Consider the following 14,025-nt stretch of genomic DNA (forward strand, 5'->3'; position numbering starts at 1 on the left):
AGACCGCCAGTGCCCCTGCAACTCCTCTAGTAAGTAAGCATCGTCCAACTTTTACAAGGAGCAATACCATTACCAAACAGTATATTTCAAACACCCTGCCATCCGATGCACCCAAGAAGAGGCGTGCTCCACTGCCTCCAATGCCAGGGTCGCAGAGAGCCCCCCAGGACCTTGCTCACATGCAGGAGAGGCCAGCTTCTTGTATGGTGAAATCCACAAGTCTGGATGAAACAGAGGAGGTACGTAAATTTGTTTTGTTTTTTATTTTTAGGATGGGGCAGGGGACCATCCATTTTTCCTCTTAACTAACTTGTCCTTTTCCACATAGGCTGCTAATAGTAACAGTTACTAATATGTAATAAGATGAATAACTAGTTACTAATAACATTGGTACTGTGAAGAGATTCTATATGTAGAGTTCTGCAATGCAGTAAAGAATAAATATGTCAGTTTGAAGTAGCTTTTATATACAAGCAAATAAATCATCCATAAACCTTAAAACCCTAGTTTATCAAGGCCCAACTGGAGGTTCTTGCTTGATGCATGTATTAGGAATGGAAATACTTTTTTTTTTTTTTTTTTTTTTTGCAGTATGCGGACCTCTCACTGTTGTGGCCTCTCCCGTTGCGGAGCACAGGCTCCGGACGCGCAGGCTCAGCGGCCATGGCTCACAGGCCCAGCCGCTCCGTGGCATGTGGGATCTTCCCGGACCGGGGCACGAACCCGTGTCCCCTGCATCGGCAGGCAGACTCTCAACCACTGCGCCACCAGGGAAGCCCGAAATACTTACTTTTGAACACTTTTTTTTTTAAACAGCAACAAATTTTTATGTTGCATTCGTGGGTTTCTAACTAGATATAGTCAGGTCTTGACCTGACTCTGAGATTCTTGGGGGGGAAATCCTTGTGTCTGCCTGATACATAAATACTCTATAATAAAAAAGAGTCTTTATATAGCATATATTGTAGTTACTATCATACTTTTATATTCAAGGCACTGTTCTAGGTGTACCTTTTTCTCAAACATTCTCCCTATTGCTCTCTTTAATCCCAAATTTTCCTGGAGCATGCTGTTTTGTAGAAATCCATTTGCAAACAAGTTTTCATGCCTATGAAGTCTGTACATTCCTTGCTTTATTCAGGTGAATTACAAGGAAGTTTTAAGTAAATGTGATTGAACATGAGACCATACATTTTGTTGCTTGTAATCAAATGATTTAAGTAACTCTGAGAGCAAATTTTATTTTGAGGTATTTGAGAAACCGAGAAGTTTTCTTGTATCTAGTTGAAGGGTTTTATTTCCCCCTTGGAAGCTTAGTAAATTCAGTGCTCAAGTAAATGAACACTTCTCAACCAACTAATAAACATTTCTGTACTTCCTTAACCTTAGAAAAATTTTAACTATAGTTTTTAATTGTAATTGATAAGCTCTCATATGTGTCTTTAGAAAGTAGCAACTGGATTAGATAGAAATGAGCATAAAAAATGTTGGAACTCGGTAGTTATTTGGAAAATCATCTATTAAACTGTCTCTTATTTCTATAAGGGTCTCTTGTCTAATGGTTGTGGTATAAAGTCTCACCTTGCCCATCAGGAGGATAGTTATTTTTTCAAATGATAGAATCATTTACTACAGAATTTTCCAGGGTAACTGCTTGGTAGTTGGATTCAGCCTTAAAAAGCATGTGGAATCCCGTTGAAAGATGCGGTGAATGTCAGGGCTGTGGCAAGTCTGGGCATGCGCAAGAAACAGAGCTTGAGCAAGGAGAGAGGCAAGGACCAAGTCAGGGTTCCAGAGACCTCATTTTGTGGCCATAACTAGTTTGCATTTCTTCATAGTGAACCATTTAAAAGGTAGCACTTTCAGGATTGTTTTATATTTTTAATTACCATAAAACTGCACTGTAAGAGTATAACTTATCATACTCATGAGTGATTACCAAAGCCTGTCTTTTTCTTTATATAGAAATACATCTTAGCCCCTGCTCACAAACCTTTATTCCAGATGACCTCATCCAATCTATTCCAGTAAATGTCCTTTGTGTTGGGAGCCTGAAGAGGTCTATGTTGTCTTTCTAACAGTCAGCTTCTTAAAATTCTAGGCCATGCTACCAGTGACCTCGACAAAAGCCATTTCTTTTGATTCTCACTCTCTGCTCTACGACCAGTTGATGCCCCCACGTTAAGGACTATTTTTTTTTTTTTTTTTAGTATGTTGCCTTTGGCAAACTAGACATCCTTATATAATTTTCTAGTTATTTTTTCCTTTGATCTGAACATCTGGATAGTTCTTTGATGTATTGTTTAGTAGGACCTGGAATTATTTGTTTTTCCCTAGTGAAGCTGAAGAACCACTTTTTTAAATTCATTACAAAAATTCTTAACAATTAAGCTGTGGTTCTGTGTGTGATTGTGTGTGTGGGGGTATGTGTACATGTACATGTGTATGCTCATATGAATTCTTCCCTTCCCAGGCATCCCAGCACTTATTTTCTTAAGTTCTTTGTCATATTTGATGGAATAGATCACCCTTTGGTCTTGATTTTTCTTTCTTCCTTTATTTTTTTTTGGGGGGGGCTGTGCCGTGTGGCATATGGGATCTTAGTTCCCCGACCAGGGATTGAACCTGTGCCCCCTACAGTAGAAGCATGGAGTCTTAACCAATGGACCACCAGGGAAGTCCTTTCTCTCTTCCTTGGTCCTAATTCTCTTCTTATATCTGAGCTTTCTTCTATTTTTTTTGCCACCACTTCCTTTACCCATTTTCTAAATTTGGAGCTACCTGAATCCACGGTCTTAGCCTCTATTTACTCTTTCAGAGAAAACATCTATTCTTTGATGAGTTTTTTGTTGTAGTGTTTTGAATAGTGTCCCCCCAAAAGATACATCCAAGTCAAGGATCTAGAGATGAGATAATCCTGGACTTAAGTTGGGCTCAAATCCAATGACTGGTGTCGGTGTAAGAGGGGAGATGGGCACAAAGACACAAAGGAGCAGGCCATGTGATGACAGAGATGGAGACTGCAGTAGTGCTGCCACAAGCCAAAGAATGCCAGAAGCCACCAGAAGCTGGAGAAGGCAAGGAAGGATTCTCTCCCAGTGCCTTCTGAGGGATATGGCCCTGCTGACACCTTGATTTCAGGCTACTAGCTTCCAGAACTATGGTAGAATAAACTTCTATTGTTTGAAGTTGCCCAGTCATGGCAATTTGTTACAGCAGCCCTATGAAATGAATACGTCAGCTTTGTATTCCAATCCCAATATTGTTCCACTTGCAGTTTGAACTCACGGTTGCCTATTGACTCATCACTACCTGGAAATCAAAGTATTTAAAATCAACCTCACTTTTTTTCCTCTCAGATTGAAAAGCTCAAGATCATCTTTGATGTTCTTTATTTTTCTTTTCACATCCAATTAGTGACCAACCCTTCATTCAGTCTCCCTTCACAATATCTCCTTGTCCCTTTCTTCCATTCCCTCTGCTAAAAACATGCCTCAGGGAAATCCAGGGCCAGGAGGGTAAGGAGAAGGTCTTGCCCCTTCTTGTCTTCAGAAGACAAAGTATGTGGCAAGCTGCCACATTTATATTTTATAATTGTCACTTCCCAGTTCAGAAACTTTGGATAGCTGGCTGTTATTTTCTAGGCATTCAAGGTCCTCTACCAGCATAACAATTTGGTGGGTATGGAGGGCTCTGCTTTCCTCCCTCCCTCCCTTCCTTTCTTCCTTCTTTCCTTCCTTCCTTCCTTCCTTTCTTTCTTTCTTCCTTCCTTCCTTCCTTCCTTCCTTCCTTCCCCCCTCTCTCCCTCCCTCTCTCCCTCCCTCCTCCCCTCACTCTCTCCCTCCCTCCTCCCCTCCCTTTCTCTCTTTCTTTCTAGTTGTATTGACATATAATTGACAAATAAAATTGTAAGCTATTTAAAGTACACATTGTGGTCATTTGAAATACATTGTGAAAAAATTCTCATTATTTAATTAACATATCCATCACTTCACATATTATCTTTTTTTTGGTAAGAATATTAAAGTTCTACTCTCTTAGTGAATTTCAATTATATAATACAATGTTGTCAACTATAGTCACTATGTTTTACATTAGATCCTCAGACCTTATTCATCTTATAGCTGAAAGTTTGCCCTCTTTTACCAATTGCTATTTCCCTGACCACCTAGCCCCAGGCCACCTTTTCTACTCTCTGTTTCTATGAGTTTGATTTTTTTAGATTCCACATATAAGTGATACCATACAGTATTTGCCATTCTTTGTCTGGCTTATTTCATTTAGTGTAATGCCCTCAAGGTCCATCCATGTTGTCACAAAGGGCAGGATTTCCTTCTTTCTCATGGATGAATATTATTCCTCTGTGTGTGTGTGTGTGCACACGTGTGTATCACATATATTTATTTTTTAACATATCACATCTTCTTTGTCCATTCATCCATACATGGACACTTTGGTTGTTTCTGTATCTTGGCTATTGTGAATAATGGTTCAGTAAACATGGGAGTGCAGGTATCTTTTCAGTATCCTATTTTTATTTCCTTTGGATACATACCCAGAAGTGCAATTCCTGGATCATGTGGTAGTTCCATTTTTAATTATTTGATGGACCTCCATACTGTTTTCCATAGTGGCTGCACCAATTTACATCCCCACTAAGAGTGCACAGGGATCCCCTTTTCTCCACATTCTGCCAGCACGTAGCTCTTATATTCTTGATGACAGCCATTATAACAGGTATGAGATGGTATCTTAATGTAATTTTGATTTGTACTTCCCTGATGATTAATGATGTTAAACACCATTTCATGTACCTATTGACCATTTGTAAATCTTCTTTGGAAATATATTTATTCAGTTCCTCTGCCCATTTTTTAATTGCTTTTTTTGGCTATTGAGTTGTGTGAGTTCTTTATATATTTTGGATATTAGCCCCTTATCAGATGGAGTGATCTTACTTTCTCTGAATTTGTCTCTCGTGCCTTTTTATTTTGTTTTAATTTATGTATATGTGCAGGTAGTATATTCATATGATATATATTTCTAAAGATGAAAAGGAAAATACAGTGAAAATTCTCCTTTCCTACCCTGCCTCTAGCCAAATTCTTATGCCCAGAGGCAACCACTAACCGTTTCTTGTATATTCTTCCAGACATAATCTATATATACTCAAGCCAATATTCAACCTACATATGACTTTTTTCTCAGATGGTCACATGTTATATGCATTATGTTATACCTCACTTTTTGATACTGAATGATGTATTTTTGATATCCTTATCAGTACATAAAGGGCTTCCCTTTTTAAAAGCTGCATAATAAATATTCCATTGATGGATATAACATGTTATGGGGTGGGTACCCCATCCTCTAAACATAAACATTAAGGTTATTTTATTGTTTAAAGCTTATAGCATTGTTAAATTTCCCCCCCTTTTTTTTCTTCCAAACCAGAGGCTGGGAATTGTGTTTCACAGAGAAATTCTGTAACATAATAGGTGTTCAAGAGAATTGATAAGTAAACTTTTAACCACAGCTTTCACACAGTCAGGTATAGTATTGATATATACAATGAGAATGTCTATCCAATAAAGTTTTAGTATTTCATGTGTAGATCTGGTAAATTTTCAGAAGTACTTGGATAACTTAAAAATTGCTTACATTTACTTTTATAGTAATTGGCCCAACTAATTCTTGGCAATATTCTTCTTAAGCTTCTACAAAAAAGCCAGAATTTTGGCAAGGTTGTATTGAAAGCTTAAGGACTAATAACTAAAAGGTAGTGTGCATTACATAATGCATGTAAATAAAATTGAGCCGTGAATTGAAATTTTTTATAGTGTTAGATGAAAATATTCAGGAAACTCAGCAAAACATAAGTTTAGAGATGAATTTTACTTATTTTACTGTTTGCTTCTTTTAAATTTAAAATCAAAGAGTCATTATCACTGTAGACATTTTATATCTATTTTAACAATTTCATTTTGAATTTGAAATTTTAAAAAGGCACTATTTTTACTGATTAAAAGTAATGCCAAGCTGGGGAAAAAATTACTGGAAAAAACCTCGGCAAAATCATTTCCAAGTCCATGAAGAATTTTGGATATATCTTTATCCTGTAATTTTTATTGTTTAGGTGGTAAGATAAACCACAAGGGTGCGCTGTTTAACAGAACTACCGCATTTTGATTTTCCCAATTTTTTTTTTCCCCAAAGAGTCCTTTGAATAAAGCAGAAAGAAAATATTGGAAATAGTTACATTATATTAGAAATAGTAAATGATGCTTATCTCTTGTGGGTGAAGTGCCTGAAAACAGAGCTAGAGAGATAAATAACAGTAATGCATAACAAAGTGATTTATAAGTAGCACAGTTTTATTCATTTTGAGCTTTTATCTTAATGTTCTTTTAAGTAGTCATTGATATTATATTTGCCTTAGGCTTACAGATAAGTCAGTCTATCTGTAGCTTGGAAAAAATATTGTCAACCACATCTATTTTATGCTTTTTGGCTGTCTATATTTAATAATTTGCCTCTTTCCTCTAAGGCATTTCTCAATACTGGCAAATTAAGGTATTTGGATAGGATTTTGGAGCATCAACTGAAAATATTCACATAAAAGGCTGTTGATTTTCTGAGCTAATTTTGGCAACCGATTGTGCAGTTTCCAAAGAGGATTCAATGATGATCCCAGTTAGTAAGATAATTTATCTTAACCTTTTTGGGGAACATTTCTGCATCTAAAATTCTATCCACCTAAAGAATATATTTTAAAGACTACATAGTTTACTGTCATTGCTACAGTGTCCTTTGCATGTCCCTGAATCTCCCTGTACTCTTTTCACATGGTTTCAGATCTCATGTCATTTTCTTTGTAAAGGTGAAATACATTGTCTTCTATGGAAATGTTCATTTGGAAGAGAAAACTATCCAATTAGAAAATTCCTGGCAGTTTTTCCTGGTACTCTTTAAGCACTTTGTGAACATGATTCTGCCTGAAGATGTGAAATGCCATTTGCACAACAACATATGTAAGAGCTGGCTCATGCTGTCATTTACATGGACTAGATCACATGTATTACTGCATAAAATGCATAGTTATTTACATAAGATTGTCATTTACTTCATACATGACAGAAGTCAGAAATGCAGTGGCATTGACTTAAATTAAAAGTGACTTAGAATTCTGGGATTGAAACTAAGTTCAGAAATCCAGTTTCCGTCCCGTGTCTGCTGACCAAGTATCTGTGAAGAGCACATTTAGTGAAATCAGTGGCCAAAGGATGTCCTAGTATTATTGACAAATTAACCTTTTATGCCTATTTTACATTTGAAGAAGAGGAAGAAGAGTTGGACAGAAGCTGTAGGTAATCTTGACCCATTGAATTCACAGAACCTTTTGGAGAATTCTTCATTTTTTCATATTTGGTATGGCTTTGCTGCTTGGTTATGTGAGTATACAACAGTGAATTGTTTTTCCCGGGCCACTAGCATGGCACCTCGTTTTCTTTAAGATATTGGCTTTTGGCTGGGAGCACAATAAGGAATGCTCTTGATTGGGCATTTCACTTGGTCTCATTTTGCATTCTGCTGCAAACACTCAAATGTTGAGAAATTGAAATTCTTTGCCATATACTCTTATGCAAGTGAAATTTAATACTTAGAGTGTTAGTTTTTTAACAGCTGATTTGTTTCTTTAAAAATATTTGACATTTTTCATCTTTTACCCAATTTCATCTTTTAATATTTATCATGCTTTACAAGCAGATAAGATGATAGATTGTTATATGATTTTGAAATGTGCAAGTATATTTGGTCTTAGCTTCACTTAATGAGTTTAATCTAGTCATTTTATGCAGTCATTAAGGTTGTTGTAATAGAGCATGTATTTATAATTTTTAAGAGATACACCCCTTTTTAGTTTTTTTCTCCAGGTTATCTCATAACATTTGATTTTTTTTGCCTCCACTCTCCACTTATATTATATAGAAAGTGGACCACACACATAATTCTCCAATTGCCTAGGAACAGTGGTTGTCATGGCATTTTCAGCTTGATATACGGGATACAGCTGTCTGTACTTCCAAAAATATGACTTGTTTCATTCAGTAGAGAAATGCACCAGCGCAGTATAATATTTAATATTCCTCCTCTTTTAAGGCTTTCCCAGATATAAGACATACTTTGTATTGTAGTTTTCATCAGATTTTCACAGGGTCATAATCACACAAGAGCAGAAGTAATGACTAATGCTTATATATCACTTACTAATATTTCAGACAAGGCTCAACCACATTGCTCATTTAATGCTCACGAAAATCCTCTGAACAATTACTTTTTAGGTTTCTGCCAGCTTTACCTCTGACCTAAATGTAAAGAGCTATGCTCATTATAAAGTTGCTAAATTTTAAAGAACAGTACTATTCAAAGAACAATAGTTCATTTATGGAATTTGTGTGGATTTATCTTCCTTATCTAGCTTTCCTCTCTGAAATACGTATACTGAGTTAATAAAATATCATTGAAAACAATCAGTGTTAGGGTCTTCCTTTACAAGTTCTCATAGTATGAAGTTTACTTAGCCTTTCTACCACTGTGACATTTGGGACCTCATGGTTTCAAAGACATGCCTTTCTCTGGTAACCAGCATGTTAACAGAGGTCAGGGTGGAGAGAAGCTGGCCCCTTTCCTGGAGCCACAGTGATAAAATGGTGAGGTCACTTGGATAATGTCTGCCATACAGCCTTAACTCTCTCTCTGGGATGAACTGAGTTGGCCCCAGCTTGTTCCCTTGATTTCTCCTTTACTCTCATTGAGGCCCTAAATCAGTTACCTATAGATGAGTATTCTCCTGCCCTGCTCCCCTCTGTTTGATCAAACTCCTCTGTTTGATCACTATGACCGCAGAGAACCATGGTTACGCAGGCTTCTCATTGCGGTGCCTTGTCTTTGTTGCGGAGCACGGGCTCTAGGCACGCAGGCTTCAGTAGTTGTGGCGCACGGGCTCTAGAGCTCAGGCTCAGTAGTTGTGGTGCACAGGCCTAGTTGCTCTGTGGCATGTGGGATCTTCCCGGACCAGGGCTTGAACCCATGTCCCCTGCATTGGCAGGCAGATTCTTAACCACTGTGCCACCAGGGAAACCCACCACCATCCTCTTTTTAACTTGATCCTGATCTCTGCTTTTTCCTGGTTCATTTTGTCTTTTTTCATTCAAGATATACTACTCAGGCCCTCATCTTTGGGCATTTAAAAAATGCTATAAGGGATTACCACTAATAAGATTTGGTTACACGCTTTCTCAAAGTATTGGAGTGTTGATGAAATGAAAGCAGATTGCCTCAGGGAGAGAATGTAAAACCCTTGCAAGGATACGTGTAACACAGGTTGTAAAATTCGTGTTTTGGTTTTATTCTGATACGCGTGGAGAAGGGCTGGAAATAATTATATTGTGGCAGAAGAACCCTAGTCTGGTTTGAGAGAGAGTCTTGGATCTGTAATATGCCTATTCTTCTTTGCTTTTGGTCCTCTTCCTCATTGTCTTCTTCATCTTCTACCTTGAAGAACAAGCCATTGAACTTCTTTATGGTTTGGGTTTCTCCTCTGTAGAATAACGTTTCGTAATTAAATTTCCAGAACTCTTTTTTCAACTCTTTTATAGATTATAAAATCAACTCTTTTAAAGATTATAAAATCTTTTTTTTTATAGAAGTTGTTGTCATTTAAAATTGGCCTTTAACAGATGAAAGTGCTTTGCTGCAGGGAACTTTGGTTTGATCAGTGTTACCAGACAGTCTTGCTATCTAGTCTTGGTATTACTCCTCTAAAGATTTTTGAACCCTAAAGAACAATAGCAAAATGAAACATTGACTAACTGAGATCTTTCTCCCTGAACTCCTAACTGTAACACCAAAGTCAGCACAAGTGTTTTGGGCATCACTTAAAAGATGTTGAAGACATAAAATTTGAGGAAGATACGCTCAGGTTAATGAGTTTGTTAACCAGAGAACACAGATGTTATCACCGACTAATCGTGAGTTTAAAACTAGATGATTTTGAGAGAAACCTAGTGGCAAGCGCAGCCACTCAGAATCCTCTGAAGAGATTTAATTTTTTGTTAGTAACTCAAAAAGTCACAAGTGAAGAGTGGTGGTGGTTATTTAGATACCTGTAAGTGAATCCAGCTCTAATCTCATTGCTTCCTCTCGTAGAATTTATTTCAGCAGATTGATAAACACCCTTAAAATTGGCAGAACAGTTGCCTGCTTACATAGCGTGGATTTAAGAGCTCCAGGCGCTGATACTGCTGCCCTATCGCTTCTTTCCCTAATTACAATCATCTGGTACCTGGAGTGTCACCCCCCCCCCCACTTCTTATACCTATTCACTGATGACTTTTTAAAATCTAAGTTGACCTAAGCAAGACTTTCAGTGCTGTAAATGATGTTAAAACAGGTTTATAGACAGAATAAGAAAATAGAATATATAAGTCCTAGATTTTTAGGAGTCTGGAGGAAGTGCTGTCCAAGGGGCAAAATGGTGTAGAACAAGGAGATTCAAGGCAGCAAAATAAACTTGCTCTGGACCCACCAAAAGATAACATGTTGCATGAAAAAAACATTAAAAAGAAAGAAAGAAACTGGCATGTATGCTTTCATCCAATACAAGTCACAATATGTGTGCATTTGTGTGTGTGTGTGTGTGTGTGTGTGTGTGTGTGTGTAGGTATAAGGTAAAAGGCTGGACACCAAAACTTCTATGAGGTGACCTGTATTAGCTGAGATTTATAGTAATTTTTCTTTTCTTTTTTTCCTCATCAATGTATGACTGTTTGCATCTCATAAGAGACTGTGCTAATTTTATGATCAAATTAATAATAAAACTGGTTTTACTGTAGTAAGAAAAACTTACCTTCAGAGCTTTGCCTATTTTGAAATTCAGTAGAATATCTTATACTTCTATATTACGTTCACTATGGTATAATAATTATATGTTTTGACATTTAAGAAAATTGATTTGTTGTTTAAGTTGTGAAATTATTTTAGAATTCTTCTATCAAGAGTTAAGAGTTAAAGCTTGACCTTCAGTTATGTGAAAGTTCAGTCATTAGGATACTAATGTCTAATTCATAGTAAATTAGGAAAACCTAATGTCAATTATAAGGTATTTTATAATATTTTATAGCATTTATTGAGAATGTCTGCATTGGAGAAAGATAATGGGAGTCTATCCCTTAAAAAGAAAAGAAAATTATGTGAGTTTTAAGACAATTTTATGAAATTGCTTAAGCTCTCTTTAACCCAACTCCTCCTCACACAGGAAATCGTATTATAAACAAACTAGAATCCAAAATCTTCTAATAGAAACATTTAACAGGACTTCCCTGGTGGTGCAGTGGTTAAGAATCTGCCGGCCAATGCAGGGGACATGGGTTTGATCCCTAGTCCGGGAAGATCCCACATGCCGCAGAGCAGCTAAGCCTGTGGGCCAAACCTACTGAGCCTGTGCTCTAGAGCCTGGGAACCACAACTCCTGAGCCCAAGTGCCACAACTACTGAAGCCTGTGCTCCTAGAGCCCACGCTCCACAACAAGAGAAGCCACCGCAATAAGCCCATGCACCACAACGCAGAATAGCCCCTGCTCGCCACAACTAGAGAAAGCCTGCACGCAGCAGCAAAGACCCAACGCAGCCAAAACAAAAAAAGAAACATTTAACGATGTCATTGATTGAAGTTGGGCCACTGTATTTCCATCCTTTGATTCAATCTTTTTTAAAATTATTTTCCTATTTGTATTCTTCACTCTTAATCAGAATATATTGATTTCAGTGACCCACATCTTATAATTCAACTGTGATTAATAAGTGATCTAATAACAAGTACAGAGCTAGTACTAAGTAAATCTATTGAATACCATTCAATTCTATTTTCTTCAGCTAAATTTAGTTCCATTTTGAACCAATGAATTCTGATCTGGATGTGAATTATGAAGGATTAACTATCTGGCATGGTTTTCAACTTGACCTTGCCACTTTCATTAGTGAATTCTGTTTCTCTGTGCAGTATTTTTCTTTTCACTGACTGTAAAATTCAGTGATGTAGATTCCTGTTAGAGGTGCAGTTTTTGCTGAAGGCAGGCAGACTTAGTGACTCTAACTAAAGTAAATAATTGAATATCTCTAATTATTAACCAAAGTGCTTTTCCCATAGTAAGAAGAAACCTGTCTGTTTTCTTGTGTTGTAAATCCTTTGGACTTAAATATAACTTGATATCAACTCCTTTTAAAATTTTTCAGTCATAATTTGACCAAAGGAAATGTACCTTGTCTAGGTGGTAAAAGCTAAAGACAGTTCTAAGCATTTCTTTCATTTTAATTGTTCACATTAAATGTATGAAATATTTCAGATTTATATACTATAATTCACTTCCCTGTACCCCTCACTAAGAATTAACAAACTGGTGTTAAATATTTAGCTTTTATTAAACTCCTTTAAGGTATGATGAAGCTGCCTGAGGTGACTTAAAGGTGGAGTTTTACACACAGTGGATTTAGCTTGTGCAGTGGACTAAGCACAAGTTCCTAAGTTGTTTAAGGTTGATTATAACTGAGACTCACCCTAATAGGACTCCCACCACTGCCATCACTAAAGAAAGTACAGTCTTAGAATAAGTACCTCCTTTTATCCGCACTTTTTACTCTCTAACCTCTACACTACAACTATCATTTGCTTATTTTTTTTACACTTTCACATATTTGAAAATGGACAAATTACATGTAATAACATTAGCTACTACTTACGGAGCATGTACTGTATACTAGGTGCAGCACTAAGTGCCTTACGCAGGTCATTTCATGTGAGCACCCAGCCCCTAGGAAGCAGGTACTGTTACTTTTCCCAGTTTGTGGAGAAGGAGGCAGAAGGTTGCAGGGACAATAAATGCCACGTTCCCCGTTCAAGCCCTGGCATCGACTCCAAAGCTCATGTGTTTGGTAACCATTACACTGGCTGCCTTCCAACTTGCAAACCCTCTGTAAGCTTCTCGCCAATTAGACAAAGTCACACTCAAAATCCTGGGTACCTCAATCCTGAGAAATGCAAGAGTAGAGCTATTGGGAGCCTATTAAGGAGCATATTCCTGAAGTGCACAGAACAAAACGGGGCTTCAGAATGCATGGGGGCCTCCCTTGCCCTTCTTTCTTTCTTTCTTTCTTTCAACATTTTATATGGGAACTCATGACGTGTTTACTTAAATAACTGCAGTATTTTAGTACGTCCACTTCTTAGCAAGCTTGTGTGCTGGATCCGTATATTCTACACGTATCCCACAGTACACGCCAGTTTTCTTGGCTACAATCTATTTAGGAACACCTAGATCTTCTACCTCAAATGCCCCTTCTTTCTTGCAGGCTTTTACCCAAGAGAAGGATGTTTTCTGTAGACATAGTATCCTGGGGTTCTTCCATTTTAGTCTTATTAGCAATGTTTTAGTTAACACAAAATAACTCCCAAGTTTGATTTTCTTTTGACTGCTGCTTAGCTGATTGAAATTCTTTTCTACGTCTCCTTAAACACACACACACACAAAATAAATTTAAAAACTCTTGTCTCTCTGTCTTACAGGACAACAAGAAATGTATATTAAGCTATTTCCTTGAATGCTAATACTAATATCACTCATATCTCAGAACAAAACTTATATTCCTTTCACTAATCTATGCTGATTAAACTCACCATTTTTTTTTTTTTTTTTTTTGGCGGTACACGGGCCTCTCACTGTTGTGGCCTCTCCCGTTGCGGAGCGCAGGCTCAGCGGCCATGGCTCACGGGCCCAGCCGCTCTGCAGCATGTGGGATCTTTCCAGACCGGGGCACGAACCCGTGTCCCCTGCATCAGCAGGCGGACTCTCAACCACTGCGCCACCAGGGAAGCCCTAACTCACCATTCTTATTCCTTCAGAACTCCTGCATTGGCCCATCTTATGTCAGTTGTTAAATTTACATTTCTGTCACCAAGTTAGTAAGCTC

At 37.5% G+C, this 14,025-nt stretch overlaps 1 protein-coding gene across 5 annotated transcripts in view; it reads left to right on the forward strand.

The window, feature by feature from the left end:
• The window catches only part of COBLL1 (cordon-bleu WH2 repeat protein like 1), a 165,425-nt gene that overhangs the window by 124,347 nt on the left and 27,053 nt on the right, over window positions 1-14,025 (forward strand). For all 5 annotated transcript variants that reach the window (XM_081242218.1, XM_081242219.1, XM_081242217.1 and 2 more), the window contains one exon: window positions 3-239. In XM_081242218.1, the coding sequence (XP_081098344.1) occupies window positions 3-239 (237 nt within the window). The remainder of the gene's footprint in view (window positions 1-2; window positions 240-14,025) is intronic.

This window comes from Mesoplodon bidens, assembly GCF_964165515.1.
Source record: "Mesoplodon bidens genome assembly, chromosome: 8".
Classification (NCBI taxonomy): Eukaryota; Metazoa; Chordata; class Mammalia; order Artiodactyla; family Ziphiidae; genus Mesoplodon; species Mesoplodon bidens.